Source organism: Pezoporus flaviventris, unplaced genomic scaffold, assembly GCF_033815535.1.
Source record: "Pezoporus flaviventris isolate CSIRO_AGI_PZ_B2104156 unplaced genomic scaffold, CSIRO_AGI_Pfla_v1 ptg000064l, whole genome shotgun sequence".
NCBI classification, from domain to species: domain Eukaryota; kingdom Metazoa; phylum Chordata; class Aves; order Psittaciformes; family Psittacidae; genus Pezoporus; species Pezoporus flaviventris.
This window is the reverse complement of record NW_026892612.1, coordinates 1,348,237-1,370,357: the sequence shown is the minus strand read 5'-3', so window position 1 is coordinate 1,370,357 and position 22,121 is coordinate 1,348,237. Positions and strand designations below refer to the sequence as shown.

Here is a 22,121-nt window from a genome sequence, read left to right as displayed (position 1 = left end):
AATTTCAAGTATGTGCATAAATTTCATTTCAGGAAACCTGTATAAAGTACAATTAGAGCAGAACTTCTCCTAAATAAAATTAAGTCCATTAGAATTGGTATTCACAAATGTACCCTTGAAAACAGGTCACATAAAGATTTGTCAGCAGACCTTCCTATTCTGTAATAATGCAAATAATGATTCATTCACTATGACAACTATCACCATTATCATCCCTTTGTAACCTAGGAACAGGAGCTCTATTAGGATCACAGTATGTCAAGCAGTACACAAATACAGAAAAATAGATACTGACCAAAAAGCCTATAGTCATTCTCTACATTTCTTCTACTGCCAACAATGAAGATGAGACCATCAGAGTGTCATTACTCAAGATGTCAGCATTACAAAACAAAGTAGAGGGGAGAAAGTACTGGCAGCTTTTTACTACCCTTCTTCAGCAAAAGCTTACAATTATGTACTATGAGGCAGACTGATGCATTTTAGAGAAAAGTTGTGGGAAAGATGGGCACTTGTTCCTCTGTGCCAGACTGATCACCATCTAAATCTGAAAAAATAACCTCCATCAAAACATTTCAGAGATGACACATTTCACCCTGGGGCTCTTCAGAAGGCAGCTGCCCTTCATCAGGAGGTAAGCTTGCTCTTTCAGAGGAGTGCTCTGAACTCTGCTCTATACGTTGCCACCCTCAGATTCCCAAATCTTGTATTTCCTGCGTCCTTCACCTGCTAAGGTCCAGGTGCCTACAACATTGAACAATTAATGAAATATAACCAGCACAACAATAGCTCTAAGACAGTGTAATGTGTGTGTTTCTGCTCTACATATTGACTTACAATGAGGATGTTCACCTGAGAAGACTTGTTTAAAGTCCTCTCTCTCTAAACAAAGTCACCTGCTTCTTCAGGAGTGCAGCACACCTGTGATTCCACTGAGCAGATCAACGTGAAGTCCAAAACAGCCTCCTTCTTCTGAAGCTGTGAATTAAGTAAAATGTGTAGCTACTTCTTTATTACTTCTGGGATTTTTGTTCGGGTTTGGGTTTTTTTTTAATCATTTCTCTAAAGGAGAAAGAGACTATGATCAGCAACTGGTAATGAAATTCATAATCAGCAATTTAAATATAGTTCTGTTTCAGGGCAATGCTGCTGCTGCATTTTTGCTTTTGATCTCACAAGATACCTAGATCTTCTAGGTAAATTTAGGTCAAATAAAAAAAAAATTCCCTAAAAAATTCTATTTTAAAGGCCACCTATTTTCTCTAAGGTACTATGTAGCGGGAGTGTGTCAATCAGGGATGGGTGCTGGGACCGGTCTTGTTCAACATCTTTGTCGCTGACATGGACAGTGGGATTGAGTGTGCCCTCACCAAGTTTGCTAATGACACCAAGCTGTGTGGTTCGGTTGACACGCTGGAGGGAAGGAATGCCATCCAGAGGGACCTCGACAGGCTTGTGGGGTGGGCTGATGCCAACCTCATGAAGTTTAACCATGCCAAGTGCAAGGTCCTACACCTGGGTCAAAGCAATCCCAGGCACAGCTACAGGTTGGGCAGAGAAGAGATTCAGAGCAGCCCTGCAGAGAAGGACTTGGGGGTGTTGGTCAATGAGAAAATGAACATGGGCCAGCTTCAGTGTGCGCTTGCAGCCCAGAAAGCCAACTGTATCCTGGGCTTCATCAAAAGGAGCATGACCAGCAGGTCGAAGGAGGTGATCTTGCCCCTCTACTCTGCTCTTCTGAGACCTCACTTGCAGTATTGTGTGCAGTTCTGGTGTCCTCAACATAAAAAGGACATGGAACTGTTGGAACAAGTTCAGAGGAGGGCCACGAGGATGATCAGGGACTGGAGCACCTCCCGTATGAAGATAGGGTGAGAAAGTTGGGGCTGTTTAGCCTGGAGAAGAGAAGGCTGCGTGGAGACCTCATAGCAGCCTTTCAGTATCTGAAGGGGACCTATAAGGATGCTGGGGAAGGGACTCTTCATGAGGGAAATTTTGTCTGTTGCCATACCTCTTCAACACTTACTCTGCTCCTTTACCTTGGAAAAAGGCAGAGAAGTAAATGGCTTTCAGTTGAAACTATTCTGTTTCTGCCCTCTACCCTGCCATTGTTAAGAGAGGTCAAAATTACTCTCCAGGGCTGCTAGAAGACCAACTTGAATTTTTACAGCAAGTTTACTGTCATCCTCAGTTTTGGTTCTGGTCATAAAATCTCTGCAAGAGGAAAACACTACACATCTCAATTCTTTTTCATAGTTTTCGCCTCAAAGTGATAAAAATATCCAGCTCTCAGAATCTTGAGAGTAATTATCTCAGAGGACTTCTACATCATACATCAGGAAGCTGTGCTTAAATGTTTCTTTTATAATAGTTGAAACTATTTCATACTATCAAGTAGTAACTACTAGCCCAAACACTACAGATCACAGGGGTATTAGTCCAAACTTTTTACTGAGCAGCTGCTGTTCCATGGCACAACAGCAGTCTTCTGCAGCAAGTAGAATGCCCTGTACTTCTGTAGAGTGTGCTACACTGCAGAACTATGCAATGCCATTTACCTGAAGCTTTTGGGTCTCGGGAGACATCTGACACAGAAAAAAGATGAGCTCTGGAAGACACATTAGGCAAAAAAACTTAAAAACAATTTCTGTAGTTTATTCCCCAAATATCCATGCATACAATTCTAGCTGTTTTCTTCAGATTAAGTAACTTGGAGGCCCATAAATGTATGCCCCAATATACTGTTCCTTTGACTATGCCTAGAACATGGTGAAAAGTGGTTCAGAAAAGTTGTATTATTCAGAACACTTATCCAAAGCAACTTTGAATTTTACAGCTGAAGATGTTCCATCCTTAAGAAAAACATCATGCTTGTAGGAATCCATGTATTTTCCACTTCCCGGGAACAAAGCAAGTAATATACCCATTAACAGTGTTTTGAAGTCATCAGGTACCCTCTTTCCTCTTTCCACACTACCCAGTCTTCCAAGACCTTCCAATTCCTTCTCCCCAAAGCAATGCAACCTTTCCTCCTCTCTTACCCACCTGGGTCAATGTCACAGCCTCAAACAGAATAGCCTCCACCTGGGTTGGAACAATCCCAGGCACAGCTACAGGCTGGGCAAAGAAGAGATTCAGAGCAGCCCTGTGGAGAAGGACTTGGGGGTGTTGGTCAATGAGAAACTTAACATGAGCCAGATTCAGTGTGCGCTTGCAGCCCAGAAAGCCAACCATATCCTGGGCTACATCAAAAGGAACGTGACCAGCAGGTCGAAGGAGGTGATCCTGCCCCTCTACTCTGCTCTTCTGAGACCTCACTTGGAGTATTGTGTACAGTTCTGGTGTCTGCAACATAAAAAGGACATGGAACTGTTGGACCAAGTCCAGAGGAGGGCCACAAGGATGATCAGGGGGCTGGAGCACCTCCCCTGTGACGATAGGCTGCAAAAGTTGGGGCTGTTCAGCCTGGAGAAGAGAAGGCTGCATGGAGACCTCAGAGCAGCCTTCGAGTATCTGAAGGAGGTCTATAAGGATGCTGGGGAGGGACTCTTCATTAGGGACTGTAGTGACAGGACAAGGGGTAACAGGTTCAAACTTAAACAGGGGAAGTTCTTTACTGTAAGGGTGGTGAGGCACTGGAATGGGTTGCCCAGCAGGGTTGTGAATGCTCCATCCCTGGAGGTGTTCAAGTCCAGGTTGGACGAAGCCTTGGGTAAGATGGTTTAGTGCGAGGTGTCATTGCCCATGGCAGGGGGGTTGGAACCAGATGATCTTAAGGTCCTTTCCAACCCTAACTATTCTGTGACTCTATGTAGTCTACTGATGACTACATGAAGTACCCATAACACTTCTGAGCCACAGTCTGGGCATGCAGAAATACAGAAGTATTTAATCTTGAGGTTCAATGAACCACAAATGCGCAAACCTCAGCACCAGTCAAGGTCTGGCCTTTAAGTCCTTGTGCTTTTACGTGGCAACAGCCAATGGCTCAATCCCTCAAAACGTGAGTGTTCAGCTGGAATATACGTTGGCCTCTAGGAATCACGGGAAACCCTCAGGCAGGCCGGGGCATGAAAAAGAATGTATCTGTTATGGGACTGGTTATGGGTCACAGCCTAACATGATGCCTAATACATGGAATTAGCCGACATCTTTACACACCACAGATATTATTTCACTTTTAGCAGACTGCATTTTGCAAGTACTCCAAAACTAAGAATTGGAGATCAACACAGCTCACAATATGCAAGAATACCGTCTCTACACCGTCACCTAGCAGAAGTAAACCACCCACAACGGGGACTGACCGGTGGCTTCTCTGCCACCACAGCCCACTCCCGGGGTCTGACCGCCCCTAAAAAACTGCCCAAAACTTACCTGCCGTACACTTTACGCTTGACACATAAAAACGGCGGGCAGCCAAGAGCACCGGGATGCAGCCAGGGCGCTCCTAAAGACCGCGTTCAGAAACCGAAGCAAGCATCCCTATCCTCCGAAACACCAGAGCGTGCCGACGCTCAGACACCCCAAGCGCCTCCCGGGGACGGGACTGGGCACCTAACAGCATGGGAAGGAAGCCCGACCCAGCCCTCCCCGCAGCCCAGCGCCAGCCGGCAGCCTCCCACACCGTCCCGACCGCGTCACGCAGCCCCGCCCCGCCCCGCTCTGTACACGTCGGGCTCGCTCGCTCCCTCCCACCCGGGACAGGAGTAGGACTGTGACGTCACCAGCCACAGCATCCTCCCCGGTCCCGCGGGAGCCGGGGCACCACGGCGAGCGGCGCGCGCACTCCCGCTTTGCCTCGCGTGCGTATTCTCCCCGCCCCCCGCGGCTCGTCACCGGCCCTGGGCGGCAGTGCGCATGCCCCGCTGCCGGTGGAGGCTAGGCGGACCGGGAGGCGGGGCAGGCGGGCAGATAAGGTTCCCTCCAGCTCCTCCTCCCCCAGTGCCCCGCCTCCGTCCCGCGCCTTCTCGCCGACCGCCCCCGGCGTACGGCGCGTCTCACCTCGCGCCGTCGCCGCTGCCGACGCGGCCGCCGCTGCTGCTTCGGGAACAAAGGAGGGAAGTGGCGGCGGCGGCGGTGCCGCCAGCTCCGCGACCCGCTACCCTGCTGCCCGCCGCCTGGAGACGCCCGCTTCGCCTTTTCCGGTACCCGCAGCGGGGTTTCTGGCCCCCGCCGGGAATAGGTGAGCTGGGGGTGGGTGGCTGGGCTGGGATGCCCAGGGCTCTCACGGCAGCGAGGGGTACACGGGCCTCCCCTCGGGCGGCTCCGCCGCCTCTGAGTCTCCTGGCGGCCTTGTCTCGCTCGGCCCCCTTTGCGGGGAGGACTCGGAATGGTGCGGGCAGCGCCGGCGGCGAGACAGTAACGTTTCCGTGGCCGGCGACGGCGTGGTCGTGGGGGCCGGCAGCGGCGCGGGGCCCGGTGCCGTAGGGGCCGGGCGTGACTCAGGGGTTTACGAAGAGCGGCCCGGCCCCGTCACCCTGGCTGGGCACCCTCACCCGCCGTGGCTGCTTCTCAGTCCAGCATCCTTCAAGTCTTTTGTGTTCCGGTGTCCTCAGCGGAGGAGGCGGGGGAGTTGGGTGGCAATTAAGACGTACCGCGCTGCGGGCGCTTGGCAGCGGCTCCGCTTTTGTCTGACTCGCCCAGCCGGGCTTCAGTCTCCTCGGGAAGCGCCCGGTGTTGTGGTCTGCCTGCACTGTATAGACTCCTCCATCACGCTTCCCCGGAGCGCGGCCGGCTACGGCGAGCGCCCCGAGCAGCCTCGGTGACACACACATGCCGCCTTTTGTTTTGTTTCTGTTTCTTTTGTTTAATCGTGGCCCCTCTTCGAGAGAACGATGTGGAGTGAAATAAGTATGTAGGTCAGCAAGCCCCTCGGTGGCGCGGCTCCCGGGTTTTGTGGTTGCTTTTGATGCACGAAGTCGAGGTCTCGCACTGAAAGGCGGGACCGCCTGTTGGGAGAGGGCCGGGGTCTTTGCCCGCCGCCGCCAGGGCGGCCCACCCTCGCCTCGGGAAGCGAGGTTTTACGCAAAACCCGCTGCCCTCGGAGTTTCGCTGGTAACGGTGAGGACGAGTGCCGCGAGTCGCTGTTGGAGCGAACCCCTCGAGCAGGGGACTGCCATACTGGGAGGGAGCGGGAGCGGCCCTGAGGCGAGAACTTGCTAGTGGAACGAGACCTTTCCCATGTTACTGTCGTTGCGTCCTCCCTTTGGGAGGAATGGCCGGGTTCAACCGCCCGGCCCCGGCTGTGGCCGGTTGAGGTGCGTGGTGGAGGTGACGGGAGGGTGATGCTGCGTTTTCTGGGTTGGCTTTCAGCACCCGTTCTGTCCGCTGCCCCGGGAGGGAAGGGCAGTAACGGGATTCCGCCGCCTCCCGCCGGGGTTATAAATAGGAGCTGATTTCAGCGGGGCGGTGGGGCCCCGCGCCCTGGCACGTCACGCCTGACAGACGGAAGCGCCGGCGCTCCCCCATGTGACGCGGGGAGGCCGGTACCGGAGGGCTGAGGCTTGGGGTCGGGCGGGGTGAGCGCGCGGCAGCTGGAGAGGTGGCGGCGGCGGGCGCCTCGGCAGCAGCAGCGCGGGTGACAGCCGGTCGTGTTGGGGCGGCGGGAGCTGCGGCTCGGTCAGGGGCGTGCGCCTCAAGCAGGAGAAGTGTGTGCTGCTGGCAGAGGAGTTGCGGAGACTCCGGCTTGTAGTAGGTTAACACCAGCGTTAGCACTTAGAGCTAGATTTAGGTGGTGGTGAAACGTGCTCGCAGCACGCTTCTTTGAGGGCGGAGCAAATCAGCTGAGGGTGGCGGAGTGTGTTTGATAGCTGTTCCAGGTGAGGGAGTGTGTTTGATAGCTGTTCCAGTTTACCTGCTTGATAAAAGGGCCGAAGGACAGTCGTTACTTACATTGATATGGGTCTAGAATGTAGATGACAAGATTTTTAGGTTTCTCTAGGTGGGCTGTGGTTTCTTCGGACTCCTTTGGCTGGTGTGTTCATGGCCGTAAAACTGTTTAAAAATAAGTGTGAAGCTGTTTTGTAGTCCTGAAAGGAAACTGTACCTGGAAGGTGTTACAAAGGCATTAATAATGTAGTATAAATAACGTAAGTATTTATACTACTACTATTTATACTTGAAAGATGAGGTCCTGTGACCACCAGCAGGCAAGCTGATGAATTTTGCTTATTTTACTTTCTCCTGCTCTTGGTTTACTTTGATCACAGAAATTTAGTTTAGACAAAGGCAGCTGCTGGTTGCAGTTATCATACTGCTGGAATACTACTTGTAGTGTGGGACTTCTTAATTAAAAAGTATTTCTCTGTAAGTTGTAGTGAATTAGCTTTTGGCATTTTTGATTTCTCACAAGAATCAACAGACAGATATTTCTTACTGTAACTCTTCCTGGAATAAGAAGACAGCAATCTAGAGATCATACTAAAATGTCTTCAGGTGCCATATACAGTGCTTCTACTAAATTTAAATTTTGGGAGGGCAGGGCAATATTCTTACATGTCCTCAGTTTGTAGTAATTGCTTGATTACTCTGTTCCAGTTTTACTGCCCTTGGGAATCAAAGATTTGGTTGCTGTTAATTTTTTCTGCTAACCTTGCTTTGCAGAGTTTAACTGGCAATGAAGGTTAAGTATTTTTATTCGTAACCTAAGCAGTTCATGGCAGAGTTAGCATCTGTGAGTCTTTGGGAGTTCACCAAGTCTTACTTTATTAGCACAAAGGATTTAATTGCCAGGTGTTCATTTGTTTATGTGTAGGCTGTGGAATAGAACATATTCAACAGTTTAAAGTTGTTATCTTTATTTCTCTTGGAAGAGTAAGAGTTTAGACCCAGTCTAAACTTATTTCAGAAATGGTCTTTAGATTCTTGGTTGAAATGCCTGTTGTACACATGTTGTTGCCAGTTAGTACTCAGTATCAGATTTTATGTGCAATTTAAGCAGTGCACATGAGCCTTGTTTTGAAAACTCCTCCTAAAGATAGGGATACAGACTGCTGTATTGGCTGCTGCCAGTACTTCAGGGATTTTTATTGTTCTGTTTGACAAATGTATTGTGAAAATAGGAATTAATAATACTGGAATTAACATCAAAATAATTAAAAACATTACTGAAAAAGTGGGGCTTTTCTGCTGGAATTTGGGATAAAAATAAACTATCTTATTTGCCAGAATTGTTTAGTAGATATGAACTTGGTTCTGCTTATTAAGCATGTCCCTCTTAGTACTAAGAGGCTGGTAATAAAGGGCTTTTTGTCTGTCAAATGCTGTTGTGCAGCTTGGTGCCTAACAAGTACATTATTTCTCAGTATTAGTATGCTGACACTTTTTCTTCCCTTAGAAAGTTTCTTAACGATGTTACTTGGCAATACAGTTGCAGTATTGAATGGTATATTAACATTCATATAACCCTCTTTAAGAATGCTGATATCATTTTGGTGGGGCAGGGTGAGCAGACATGCTTTAATTCTATAACCCTATAATTGATTTTGGTGACATGCCAGCCTCTAATGCAGCTCTGGTTTTATTTACAGCATCAAGATGACTCAGGAGACAAACCAGACCCCAGGGCCCATGCTGTGTAGTACAGGATGTGGATTTTATGGAAATCCTAGGACAAATGGAATGTGTTCTGTTTGCTACAAAGAGCATCTTCAGAGACAGCAGAATAGTGGTAGAATCAGCCCAATGGGTAAGGGTGTGTGTTTTGTGGTGGGGGTGTTTGGTGTTTTGGTTTGGGGGGGGGGGGGGAATGGTGTTTTTTTGGGTTCATTTCTTTTAATTTTATTTGTCGTTTTAAAATAAAACGTACGGAAGATGGCAAGGAATCCCAGAACATTTTTCAGGAGAACTTATGAAACCTGTGTACTAAAACAACGAATATCAAAGAGAATACTACTTTAAATCATGCTAAAAATAAAAATATATTTCTGTGTAATGTGTTCTGGTCTGCTTGGCATTCAGCTGTAATTTGCTTTCCCACTTAAGCCTCCTCTTACACAGTCTTTGTATTTTGGTTGTTAACAGTGTAGCCTGTCTTAAAGTACGAGTAATATGCAGTAGCAGTGAAGATTGTATCCAGACAGTTCATAGCTGTTTATGAAACTGGTTGCTTAACATGCTTTACAATCTGTTTATAACTAACTTACCAAATTCTTATATAGGAACAGCCAGTGGTTCCAACAGTCCTACCTCAGACTCTCCATCTGTACAGAGTGCAGACACTAGCTTAAACAACTGTGAAGGTGCTGCTGGCAGCACGTCTGAAAAATCAAGGTAAGATTAAAATACCATTTTGAGGTTTGAATGAGGTGTGAGTGTGCTGCAAGTTGAAGGCCTGTGGCAATCCTGCCCTCTTGCAGTGATCTGGGGAGGAAAAAGGGACAGTCTACCTTCCAGTGTTCCATGAATCTGTGTAAATAAGAGCTGATTAAAATATTTGGGGTTGGACTGCTACATTTAAAAGGATGGTTTTGATTTACCTGGGGAAATAATTGCTGCAGGTTTGCCTGTTTTCTTCTAAACTAAAAGCTAAAACAGAGTAGTAAAAAATGCAGTTTGAAGATAGTAGAGGCAGAGGTCAAACATATATCAGTAGGAATTGAAGAGGTACTTTATTAATGGGTATGGACAGCTTAAGCTTTTGTTACGAATTCAAAGCTAACAGAAATTGTGTGTTTCACTGCACTTAAACAGAAATGTGCCTGTTGCTGCCTTGCCTGTAACTCAGCAAATGACAGAAATGAGCATTTCAAGAGAGGAAAAAGTAACTCCGAAAACAGAGACTGAGCCAGGTATGTTTGCAGAGTAGCACTGTGTACAACTGGTGACATAGTGGGAGCTGACAAGTTGGTAACCTTCTAAGTAGGTATCTGCTGTTGTGGTGGCGATCTTAAGGGACCGTTAAGATGATGAAAGGTGCATCTTGAGCACTCCCCTGGCAGAATCAAGAAGAAGGACTAGTGCCACAATAGGGTTTTGAGATGCATTTTCAATGTTAGTAAAAAAAAAAAGTCACCTGTGAGGGTTTTGACTCCCAAACCTTTGTTTTTAAAAAAATATAAAAATTTGATTTGGGCAAGGTGTTCAGTTTTGAAGTGTTGAGATTTCTGTGTATTTCCTACGAGTACAATTCCTGCTGACTCATGGCAGTCAAAATTACTTGTTGCATTTGGAGAATAGAGTTACTGATATTCCATTTTACAGAGGAGTGAGGCTGTGGGTGAAAGGAGTATGTGGTTTAAAAATACTAACAAAAACTGTTTAGGGTTCTTGAACTAATTCAGTAATCGGTAAGTATTATCAAAGTATTGTTCTGTGGATGTAGGATACTTGCAGCATTAATTGCTAGGTGTGAATTGTCAATTTAAAAATTTTATTCTTGTACTGGAAGGTTGTAGCTGTAGTAATTACAGTGTAGAGTATTTCTTGGAGGGAGGCAGAAGGGGTTGCTTTCTTACCTGGAACTAGTAAGATCAATTTGTTCAAATGGATATCTTAAACCACTTATTCCATACTGAAACATACCCACACTTTTTTATTTGACAGAGCTGAAACAGTGATGTTTAGTAGGAAGTCTGTTCACTCAAGATGAAGATAAAATTCATTTTTCCAGTTTTTAAGTCGTATAAAAATTGCAGCAGATGCTACTCAGAACTGTATAAGTGATATTTTTACCTTTTTTTTTACCCAGATATATTTTTGCTGGCAAAGACTGCTCTGACACCTGACACTTTATTGCTCAATACTTGTACAGAGTATTTTACCATTTGCAGTAAGTCATGCTAAGTCAAGATTCTGTGACATGAGCTAAATTAGTTACACAGTATGGGGTTTTCATTATGTATAGACTGAGAGGAGATTTTTGCAAGTATTACCAGCATGACATTAACTGGTGTCATCTGAAGAGGCTTTCGTGTGTAACTGAGAAACAGACTTTGCTACAAAATTCATAAGCACATCTCGCCCTGTTACAAATTCCTCCATGAAATGCAGCACGCAGGAAAAAGGAATACATAAAATGGTAGCGGCAAACTAATAGGTGACGTTACTGTTATTAGAACTGCCAGCAAGAATCTGTCATTTTTCCAAGTGTAAAGGACAATCTTCAGCTATTATTCATCTATTACCCATTTTATGGTACTGTGGGTCAACAGTATGGTAGGTACTGTCACAAAGGACTCTATTGATTAGATTAGGGGAAAAAATCCAAAAGCAGTACAAGACACTTGCTGATGGTATTGTTGCAAACAGTACTACGAGGTGAAAGCTGTGTGTAAAGATCACTGGAAAAACTACCAGAGAATGTACACGAGTCTGGAAAAAAACTGCCTTCCTGAGTATATACCTGTAAATTCATGAGATGGCCTCAGCTGCCATAAAACTCCAGTTCCTTTTTGAGTGTTATGGTTTGGCGTAGGTTGCAGATGGCATAAAATAGAGTCTTTATGTACTATTCTTAGCGTTTGTTGGACATCTAAAATATGCAAAGTCTTGGCTGTATTCAGTGTTACATTGATCTCTGACTTGCAGGCAATAGATGCTTGCCTAGACTTATTATAAAGATCCCTGCTGTGTCTGGACTAGTTGTGGTTTAATTCTCTCAGTTTTTCAAGCAGCATCCAATGTGTGTTGGTCTCTCCTCTCAAGGAGAAACTGAAACAATGGTAAATAAGTCACATTGCCTCATACTAACAAATAAAACTTTGTGAGGTACACCTAAGATTCTCTTAAGATAATGCTACAGTCATGGAGCTGCTAATGAACCCGTCTAGTTGTAAGCAGTGTCTGACTCTGGTAACTGAATTTCATAACCATCTGTTAGATAATAACAGATCATGAAGAGACAATGTAGCCTTTAAGCAAAGTAGCTTGTTCTCCTTATACTTCAACAGTATGAAGTCACAGTCTTTTCTGACAGATTTTCATTAGCAAGTGACATTTTGGCTATTTTCCTTACAGGTAGGAAGTATAAAAAAAAAATTGTGGTCAACTGATTTATTTATTTAGTATTTTTTAGCAGGCTTTAGAATAAAGTTATACTTACCTGCTGTTGGAACTGACTCGAGAAGGTGAAGTTGAGAACAATGAAACAATGAAGCTTAACAAGCTTACTTTTCTTGATTTTTTTTTTTTTTTGTGTGTGTGTGTGTTTTTCTTTCTTTTCAAACAGGTTGAGGTTGCCACCTGGATTCACATCCAAAATAAATCTCATGTTAAGGCAATTGTATCTTGACATTTGAAAGAGAAAGGCATGATGGATGTAAATGACCTAGTTGGTTGTAATTCACATGTGTAATGTGCTATATTTTGACTTCATAGTTAAATTAAACAGTGTAGTTTTGTGTTTAAATGATTCAAAAGTTAGAGATACCTAAAGGTTTTTATGTCCAAACTCAAATTCCTAAGCAGGAAATATTTGCAAAATACTTTTTATAGCATTTTGGTAAGCTTTTACACTTCTTAAGGATTGAATTTTAATACACACTTCCCTGAAGTCAGACTACACCTAAAGCATTATAGAAATATAGTTCATAGCTGCTTTTTTTTTTTCCCTCTGAGTTACTGGAATTAAATATAAAACCTAATGAACTACTAATGTTACACTGTCGGAGCAATGTATACCAAGTTGTTGAGGCATTGTGGAGCCCTTCCTTAAAGAAACATGGGGTTTGGTGTTTTGGTTTGTTTTTTTTTTTTAGCAGGTATTCAAGTGGAAATAAAAGTTTGTACAAGAAAGAGAATTAAGTTACCTAGAAACCACTAAAAAATAAACTGTTTGAAAACCTGTATGTTTAAACAATTATATTGTTCCCAGTTACAGTGTATTTTTAGTGTTTTCTTATACTTTTGTAGACCATTACCTTCTTGAATGATGAGCCAGGTCTGTGTTTCAAGATGTAGTTAGTATTGGCATGTGTACCAGAGGCTTGGAGCTTTTGTTTTGGTTATTGTTTGGTGTTTTGTTGTTTTTAAACTAAGTAATAGCTCTGGTTTAGGGAGCAGTAGGATTAGGTATCATATTGTGAAGCCATAAGTACGCTTTCAAGGCTTTGCCTCGCCAGTATGTTATGTGAAAGTCATGCAGTTTAAGCTGTTGGGATCTTATTTGGGTTCAGTTTTGTTTATGAGAGAAGGTTTTAAAAACTTACCAGCATTACTCTGGTAGCCTTTTCTGGTCACTTCTGATATGGGGAGGGTTAAAAAGCGCTATTTCTTTACTTTCATCATGTTTTGTTCAACTGAAGCATTGGATTCATTCCAGTGTGAAATCTCAGTGGGGAAATTCCTACAGTAGGTATGCTCTTTTGCAGCAGCCATACTGGTTTATATAAGGAAAGCTACTGTAAAATTCTGTTCATAGTAGTTTTTAATTTTGAGTGGCAGCCACACGTAGTCATTGTGGCTTAATAGTTTGGGGTTTGAGAAAAAGTTTGTTCTCCACTTGGTGTAGGACCTTTCTGCATACAGGCTGAGTAACTGTAATTCTAGTAATGGGAGTGAAGTGACCATGGTGATGGAAAGGGGTACATGCCAACAGCAACTGTGTTAAACCTGGTTTAATGGTGACAGGTTTGTTTCATCTGAGCGCTGCTACTGAGGAAGCAAGTCTACCAGTTAGCAGTAACCCTTATATTCTAACTTCCAACATTTTTTCAGTTAATTCATTCCATGCTGATCATAGAGCAATCAGCTAGAGCACTTTGTCTGAATATTAACACTGTATGATTTTTTAAATTAATATATTGAGGACTGGAATTAACTTGCCCAGTTGGGCTTGGATCTGTGCGAAAATAAGCCTTTTGTGACAAGCAGTTACCAGGGTAGTATCTGATGAATTTAAAGTGGCTCCTGATGTCATCAGAAATGTACAGTTCACATTATTTTTCATCTGAGCCACAAGTTGATGAAGATGGATTTTGTCCTGAAGTTTAAGTAAGGGCAGGGTAGGCAGCTTTGCCTGTGCCCTAGGCATTACTCAGAAGCACATTTCTGAAGGTTTAACATGGTAAAAATGCATACTCAGACTTGAGTCTGGGGTGAAATAATAGGAGAATCCTTTGGTCATGGAGAGCAACAAATTGAACCTTTTAATTGGTATTTAAGGGACTATATCCCATCTTGCCTTGGCACTTTTTAGTACCCATTATTGCATGTTGTGCACTGCTTTTCCTTCTTGGAACATGTGGTGGTGGGAGGAGGATCCTGCTCAGCAGCCCTTGCAGGAAACGCGCCACCAGTTTCTTAGGGTCACTGTCTAGTTCCTGGGCTGCCGGTTGCCACAGTTTCTTCATGGTAAGGGGGAAGTATACTTGGAAGTAGTTGATTAACATTTTCCCTTAGGTGAATTTGTTCTCAGTGTCTGTTTTATGGTAGAACGATCTACTAGGCTGTTTGCCTTGGTGATTCCTGTGAAGTTGCTGTTTGCACTTCTGCTTCCTTGTTGCTGTGTTACGCAGTGGTAACAGTTGCTCCTCTTCCAGTTTTCTTTTAGTCCACCTTTTGAGTGGCTTTATTTAGGTCTCGGTTGATTTGCCCCTTCTGCCTTTTTCTTTGCATGTCATTGAAACAGCATGGGCTCATATCGGTAGGTTGGTTCTGGAGATGTTTGGTTATTTACTTTCTTTTTTTTTTTAAGGCCATAGCTGATGGCAGTTAGGCAGGTTGCATGGTGTCCAGCAGGTTTACACTGATAGTGATACTGCTGGGTTTCAGCCTGATTTTCGGTCACACTCTCAATCAGATTGAAATACCAAGCTCTGCTTTCTGTCGGATTTAAAAACGTGTTCAGAGAAATGTAACTATTCATCTGGAGAATGTTAATCATCAGGACAAAGGTGTTTTTTTCTCAAAAAATAAAAAAAAAACACAAGAAAAACCCCACAAAAGCAGAAGAAGAAACTACTCCAAAAAGTACCAGTGGTATTAGTGACTGTAGTGTAGTAGTTTATTTATCACTCAGACTTGGCAAACCAGCAATGACTCTGAACTTCACAAACTTTAGAAAAACATCTATGCAAGGTGACAAAAACTAAAGGTAGTAAATGGTCTTGTTCATTAGGGCTCTATAACTAAAGTATAAGAATACATTAGCAACCATTGTTACATTTCATGAAAGTTTTTGGCAATGAGCAGTGAAGGTTCCTTGTTACTTCTGAGAGCTTGCCACTTTTAAATCTTGTTTAAACTATGAAGTCTTAACAGGGAGCTTGTATAGTGAATTGTGGGCTTTCTAGGTATTTGCGATAATAGTTGGCTTTTAGAAAACCTGTGAATGTGGTAATTCAAATGCAGTTTTAAAAAGCAAGTTATATGGAGTAAAGATATAAAAAAGTCAACATAACAGTTCCTTCATGTTTGGAAAAAAAAACTTTTTCACAAATATACCATTTGTTGATCCAAAAGAATCTCAGCTAACAAATCTATATGTGTGAGTAAAGTTGATGACCAAAAAAAAGTCCCTAAAGGTTATATACACTATTTATTCTGGAACGTGTTTTACAATTTGTTCTGGTTTAGAACAACAGATGTTATTAAAGAGATGGGAATGTTCAGGAAAACCATACAAGGATTGTACAAATGCACCTCTCAGCTTTCCTCTGTTCCAGGTTGGATATAGAAAAGATATTTTAAAAAAAAGTGTGCTTAATTGGCAAAAAAACTTTTGTTTGTTTCATTTTTTCAAAATGAACAGGTTCACAAAAGGACAAATTTTTAACCTTCAGGGACTTAAATAAACATGACTCAAGTTTGTCCGAAGGTGTTCATTACAAAGGCAATTGAAAAATGACTTAATTTTGAACAGTAGCATAGTTGAACACTAACTCTGTATACAGTGCAAAAATACAGATGTTCAGTGTAAATTGGCAGTTCTTTAAATTACTGAAAGTCAAAAATGTGAGGGCTTTTTTGAACTGTGTGGTTTGTAGCTGCGTCTGTCACAAAATTAATGGCTTGTTAGCTGCTGTCTTGGTGAACTGTTTCGGGCATCTGACTTCTCAGGTGTAATGGCAGAGTAACCTAGTACTACTATAGTAACACATTACTGAATTCCATTTTTTTTTCTAAAATATGTTCCCATTAGTTATATTCTCTACAGCTGTCCCTTCTATTCAACAGCTTTAGTTGGGACAGTATTATTGTTTTAGATTGAATGTTAATTAAACGTATGATTTTTTTTTTAAATATTAAATGTGTGTGTGGAACTTCTGGCCTTAAAAACCTGTACAGGTGTACTAAAGAAGGGCCTTACATTTTCTAGCGGGTGGAACTGTGGGGAAAGTGAGATTGTCATGTGTAGAGCCAAAAGGAAAGAACAGAGTACCTAAAAATCTGTATTCCTGATTTACATTTTTGTAGACTGTCTATGCTGTATTTTAGACAACAAACAGCAGGGTCTTAGTAGGGGGAATCAATCCTTAAGAAATAATACATGCATGCTACTGAATAGCTACTGAAGTTAAGAAAAAGACATTTAACCTTTATTTTGTTTGCTTGCTTTAACAGTTGTTACTCAACCAAGCCCATCAGTTTCTCAGCCTAGTACTTCACAGCATGAAGAGAGGGCTTCTGAACTGCCCAAACCAAAGAAGAACAGATGTTTCATGTGCAGAAAGAAGGTTGGCCTTACAGGTATGAGAAATATTTCATCAGTTTTGAACAGATCTGTATGTTTAGTTGCCTCTTGTTAGATTGAACTTAATTAAATAGCTGTACTGTTATTTCCCTCCTCATTTTTCTTACTCTGTATGTCACAGTAATTGAGCACAACCCCTTTGTAGTGACTAAGCTGTTAATTTACAACTTAATTAAGTGTGAAGCTTCCTAGTGATGTTGATTCTTTTTCTGTGTACAGGATTTGACTGCAGATGTGGAAATTTATTTTGTGGACTTCACCGTTATTCTGACAAGCATAACTGCCCATACGATTACAAAGCAGAAGCTGCAGCAAAAATCAGGAAAGAGAATCCAGTTGTGGTGGCTGAAAAAATACAAAGAATATAAATTAACTGCTTGTGAAAAGACTGACTTTCTGTTTTGTTTTCAGTACATCCTAGGAAAACGTGAAAGAACAAGTGCATGGCTGTTTTTCTGTTCTTCAAAGTTTTACTTTTAGTCTTGTCTGTCTTAACAATATTTCAGAATGTTTGGGTGTTTGTTACAGGCAGAATTGGATAGATACAGCCCTTGAAAATACATATGCCCTCCCCAGAATATAACTGGATGATCAGAAACCTGCACAGGAATACACATGCACAGAGGACAGACTCTAGTTCAGCTGTGCCAACAGATGTATGCTGTGTGCATATTTGTAGCAGATCTGCCTTTCAAGATGTGTTTGAGGTGTATAATTTTTGGCTGGTGTTATGTACCTGCTTTGGAGAAGGATGTATCAAAATGATTGGCAGTCTACTTCTATAATTTAAAATCTCATCCTGATTTTTAGCTTCCACACTCCATTGTTTTCCAGCAGAATGTAAGCTACGTATAGGCACCCACCATTCCAGTAAGATGAGTGTTGGTGTCATATTTAAGAAAGTCATCAGTTGCACTGAAAAAAATGGGAAAAATCAGATAAGTATGAGAAGAAAACTCTTTTGGAAAAGATTACATTAACTTCAGAAATGTGAAAACACGTTCTCAAAGGAAATGTCCTGCTAGGAACTTGCAAACTGGCTTGCAGACAGTCTGCTTTTCTGTGCATAGACAAAAATGTGTGCCACAGTATTGCAAGATTGGTATACAAAAAAAAAGTTACATATGTTTTTAGAAATACCATAGCAGCTCTATCAAGCAATGTGTCTGAAGAGTAAGTTGCTGATGTATTGGAGCAGTTTATTATTCATATACTACTTACATTCTGCATTTTCAGAGTTTGAGAGAATGTTAGGAGTTAATTTTTTCTAGTTTTAGATGTAGCAGTTGGAACCATTCTGCATGGAAAACCATACCCAACATGACTGCTGTAGACTTAAGTGGTAGCTGGAACCACTCTTGGAGGGCTGCTTTATCACTTTTAATTGTACTTGGGTATAGGACTGTGGTGTTCTTGGGTGTATTGCATGGGCTGCATTATCTACAGCATTGTACAATAACAACTCTAGAAAAGGCAGTATACTTCACTGATGCTTGTCTGGTAATATCACTTCTGTGTTATAATGGAAGGGGCTTTTGTGATGTATGAAACTTGTGATTTTTTTATATAAACAAGTACAGTTTAGACTAGTGTTGTGATAATGCCTGTTCTCATCTGTAAATAGTTACATATGTACACAAGGCACTATTCCTGAACTTCTGATTTTTATTACAGTGTTCAATCTTAGTTTTTACTTTACTATTAAATTACCAGGTTTTTGCTTCTAACTTTGTTCTTCTGGGTTATTAGATATGCAAACATGTACAGATAGTTCATATTTATGTATTGCACATAATTATGCTACCCAGCATTTATGCTGTATTGTATTATGTAAATAATAAAAATCATGTACAGAAGGAAATAACTTCCTTTTGTGATAGTGCATTGGTTTTAATTATTGCTGTAATCACAAGGTGACCTTGTAGATGTTGAGGTGCAAAGTTAGTACTAGTTGTTACAGATATCTTAATGTTATCTTAATATCCTTATTTGGATATGCCAGTTCCTCTTAAGATAACTTGCATGAGCAGCTGGAACACTGATAAGTACCTGATGGCCTGACAAAAATGCCAGCAACACAACACAGTGCTTAAAGGGGGCAAAGGAGTGGATTGGCAATGAACGGCAAAGGTTTCTTTTGCCTATAAAGCTTATTTTAAATGGATCTGTTGTAGTAGAGCCAGTATACTGACTATGCCATTCTGTCCACAGCTTCACCAGCAGACCTAGTCGGTTACTGTGAGGGTCAGCATCCAACAGATGTTAAACATGCCGCATTTATCCTTGTGGACGTTAAATATGCCAGATTTATCAGTGGGAGAGAAGGACAGAGGACGCTATATGTTGCTTTGGAGGAAGACATCTTGGACTGCTAGATAATGCATAAAAATTGCTTGTATCTGAAATTGGTAATGTGCATCCCACCAGTCGGCTGATATTTGCATGATAAATTACTACTGTAGCCACTGTATATGCCTCCAATAAGGGAACACGGGAATGCTTGGAAACTTCATTTTCCAGGGTGAATTTTATGACTTGGTCATGAAACTGCGTTAAAGCACTAAAACTGCAGTTTTTCTGCCTTTTGTATTAAATCAGCTTTTCCATTGCAGCTTAAAATGCCTCACTCCCCCTTTTTTTCCTTTAGAATCTGAAAAGGTTATTTAAGGAGAATGTGTCTTTTTTTGATACTGTTGTGGCTGGTGTTTTAGGACAGGTAGTATAGTACTGGTACTTAATCATTATGATGGCCTCAATCTCACTGCTTTTCATCTGAACAAAGGCTGTACTTTAGAAGACGTGTTGAAATAGTTGATCTCATTTTTGGAAAAAAAAATTAAGAAATCTGAAATAATTGTGGAGGAAGGTATGAAATAAAATCCCTCATTGTCCTGTAAAATCATAAACTTTATCATATGTAAATTGCCCATAAATGACATGTGAGTCTGTAATGAAAAGTAGGTCTGCAAGCTCTCTACTGAGCTTTGTTGTGTTAATAATTTATTGTAGTGTCTATAATCATTCAGGATTAATTCTTCTGTGGCTCACTAACCACTTTGAGGAGGGGAAGGCTGTTTAACAACAGTAGGTAATGACAAAGTGGATGCAGGAGGGGGTATTTAATCTTTCAAGCAAACACTATGGTACATCTTCCAAGAAAGAAACATGATCCCGTAACACCGATCCTCGTTCACCGTTTGGCTGTTAAGACACAGATGTTTTTATCTTATACATAAGCACGCTATTCTGGGAAGAGTTCCTCTGTCCCAAACAAGTTTGTCAGATGATGAGGGCTTTATATAGTTAAGGAACAAAATGGAACATATAAACAAATGAGTAAATGAAAGCAGCTAAACTAAACTAAAACCTGTTTAGTAATCTTCACTCTCTGAAATACTTGCCTATTTGGTGTTAATGGCCATGCAACACTATGTTCTACAGGCTTCTCCATGATAGACTAGGACTGTGTTTGCTTAATGAATCACCGAGGCTGCAGTGTTCATGAAAAATGTTTAAATCCAAGGAAAGAGTTAGTGTCATTGACTAATTGCATAATAGCCAATTCTAGTTAACGAGACACCTTGGCTGCCTGCTGCCTCACTTGCTATGCTACTTCAAAATGCGGTTGCATCTGAATTGGTCTTATTCTTCTCCCTACCCCTTGCCAGTATGCCTCACTTTTAGGGGAAAAATCAAGTTTGAAAATGGTTTGGTTTGCAGTTTTGTTGGGTTCCTGAGGTGATTTTTGATAGGACTGTGAACGCTGTTGATGGTAAGTCACTTTCAACCTGCTCTTCTGGGTTCATGTATTTCCAGGTTCCTCTTACGCCTTCTTCTGGTGGTACAATAATGAAATCAGTATAAATGGAGGCAACATGACCTAAAGGATAAAGTGAAGCAATGATTCAGTATGGCTGCTCCCAGAATGAAGCTTTCAGCTTCATTTTCTCACTGCAGCTATGGATATCTCAGCCTCTCTCTCCAGTGTCTGAAATGCATCACTAAATGTTAGCTGTTCATATTTAGAGATGTATCTTTGGACTTCTTTTTAGTTGATTTCAGGTTCAGATTTCATTGACAGTAATCTTTACATGTAGTATGTTTTCTGAAAGTATAGTGATGTTTATTCACTTGCTGGTAATACTCTTTTGTGAGAAAGGTGTTAGAAGCAGAAAGTGCTTGTTGAACCGCATGGCAAATACTTAGGTAGAGAAATGCGCCCTATGGCTTAGACCTTTCATCTTCAGAGGCAGCTCCCCTTTCTAATAGTTTTGCATGATTAGTGATTTTGCAATATAGTGAGAAAGGATCAAGTCCCACTGTGAAACTTCACTTGTAATACCACCGAGACTATAGCATTGTAGGATCTGATGAAAAGTAATTTAATTCACTGTTCTGCATTCATGTTTATCTACTCTTTACCACAGCATACATTTATATTGTTTAAAACCTACCCAACATGCTTCATTTGCTGATAGGATTTTCCTGAAGAAAACAGCATTTTTACAGTAGATTTGAAGTTTACTTTAGTAGGTGAGGAAGAAGTTGGGTATATGGCGAATATGCCCTGTGTTCCCAAGGGAGCCTGTGAAACAATTTGTGCACTGGATCATTTGACTTTGATAATGCTGCTGGGAGACCAGGTCAGACTAGGTTTAAGCAGGATTAGGCTAAGTAGATTTTCCTTAGTTGTATTTTAAGGAGCATGGGATTTTGGCCTGGGAAAAATCTTGATCCCTCTCAGTCTGACTACACTCTTCAGAGTGAGACCAAGTTGGTTCCTTTGATTGCTATAGTGGACTCACCTGATGTGCAATATCCATAGAGATTTGTCTATTTCTACTAGTGCACCTTCTAACTGACCTTGTAGGACCAAAGACATGGGTGTTTTGCTTCCTGTTCAGTCATCACAACAGCTGATAAAAAGTTCACCAAATACTGGATTTAGTGCAAGGAGGAGGCAGTGAGAGACAGGAGTTGTGCTTCATGGTTTGCTAGTTGAGTCCAAGCCCTGAACGTGCATGTTGCAGAAATGGGTTTACATTTGATTTAAAGTGGTATTTTGCTGATATTAGTAATTTAGTCTCTTACATGCAAACATCTGACTATCAAGGACCAACAGTGGAAATAGTTCACTGGCTCCCCAGCAAGATGTTCTAAGCCAGACTTTGGAAATCATATTATGTTAGGAAATGGCCTTGAGGTAAACGTTCATTTACTCAGCATTTCACATGAGCAGAGGTGGTTGTGTTTGACAGTTTGTCAGTTGGCGAGGCTGAATCACAGGTCAGGACAGTCATTTCTCAGTGGAGACCCAGCCTTCAGTAAATAGATGCATTTAACACTTCTCTGCAAATAGCTGCTGGAGACCAAAGTTTGTATCAGTGAATAATAACATTAGGACTTTTACAGTCCTCTTACTCTTTGTTTCCTAGAGCCCTTCACAACAGTGGGTGAGGATTGCTGTCCCCAGTGCACAGAGGTGAGG

General features: G+C 42.1%; 2 protein-coding genes across 7 annotated transcripts in view; one reads left to right on the top strand and one right to left on the bottom strand.

Annotated features, from left to right (window-relative positions):
• The window catches only part of TMC1 (transmembrane channel like 1), a 133,455-nt gene extending 128,956 nt beyond the window's left edge, over positions 1–4,499 (bottom strand). For 5 of the 6 annotated variants that reach the window (XM_061470816.1, XM_061470821.1, XM_061470819.1 and 2 more), the window contains exon 1: positions 2,559–2,622. The gene's annotated coding sequence lies outside the window, so the exon portion shown is untranslated. Of the gene's footprint in view, positions 1–2,558; positions 2,623–4,377 lie in introns of those variants that run through there. The other variant, XM_061470818.1, reaches the window with a different exon arrangement.
• A 2,029-nt stretch (positions 4,500–6,528) lies between these two features.
• ZFAND5 (zinc finger AN1-type containing 5) lies at positions 6,529–18,497 on the top strand. Its single transcript, XM_061470813.1, has 6 exons — positions 6,529–6,697; positions 8,532–8,689; positions 9,162–9,273; positions 9,694–9,791; positions 16,504–16,629; positions 16,853–18,497. Exons 2-6 carry the CDS (start codon positions 8,539–8,541, stop codon positions 16,999–17,001), a joined length of 636 nt encoding a protein of 211 aa, XP_061326797.1. The 5' UTR covers positions 6,529–6,697; positions 8,532–8,538; the 3' UTR covers positions 17,002–18,497.
• Positions 18,498–22,121: the final 3,624 nt, after the last annotated feature.

Coding starts and splice junctions, on each gene's coding strand:
- ZFAND5 (XM_061470813.1), top strand. CDS start 8,539: ATGACTCAGGAGACAAACCAGACCCCAGGGCCCATGCTGTGTAGTACA. Junction 8,690..9,161: donor TGGTAGAATCAGCCCAATGG/GTAAGGGTGTGT, acceptor ATTCTTATATAG/GAACAGCCAGTGGTTCCAAC. Junction 16,630..16,852: donor AAAGAAGGTTGGCCTTACAG/GTATGAGAAATA, acceptor TTCTGTGTACAG/GATTTGACTGCAGATGTGGA.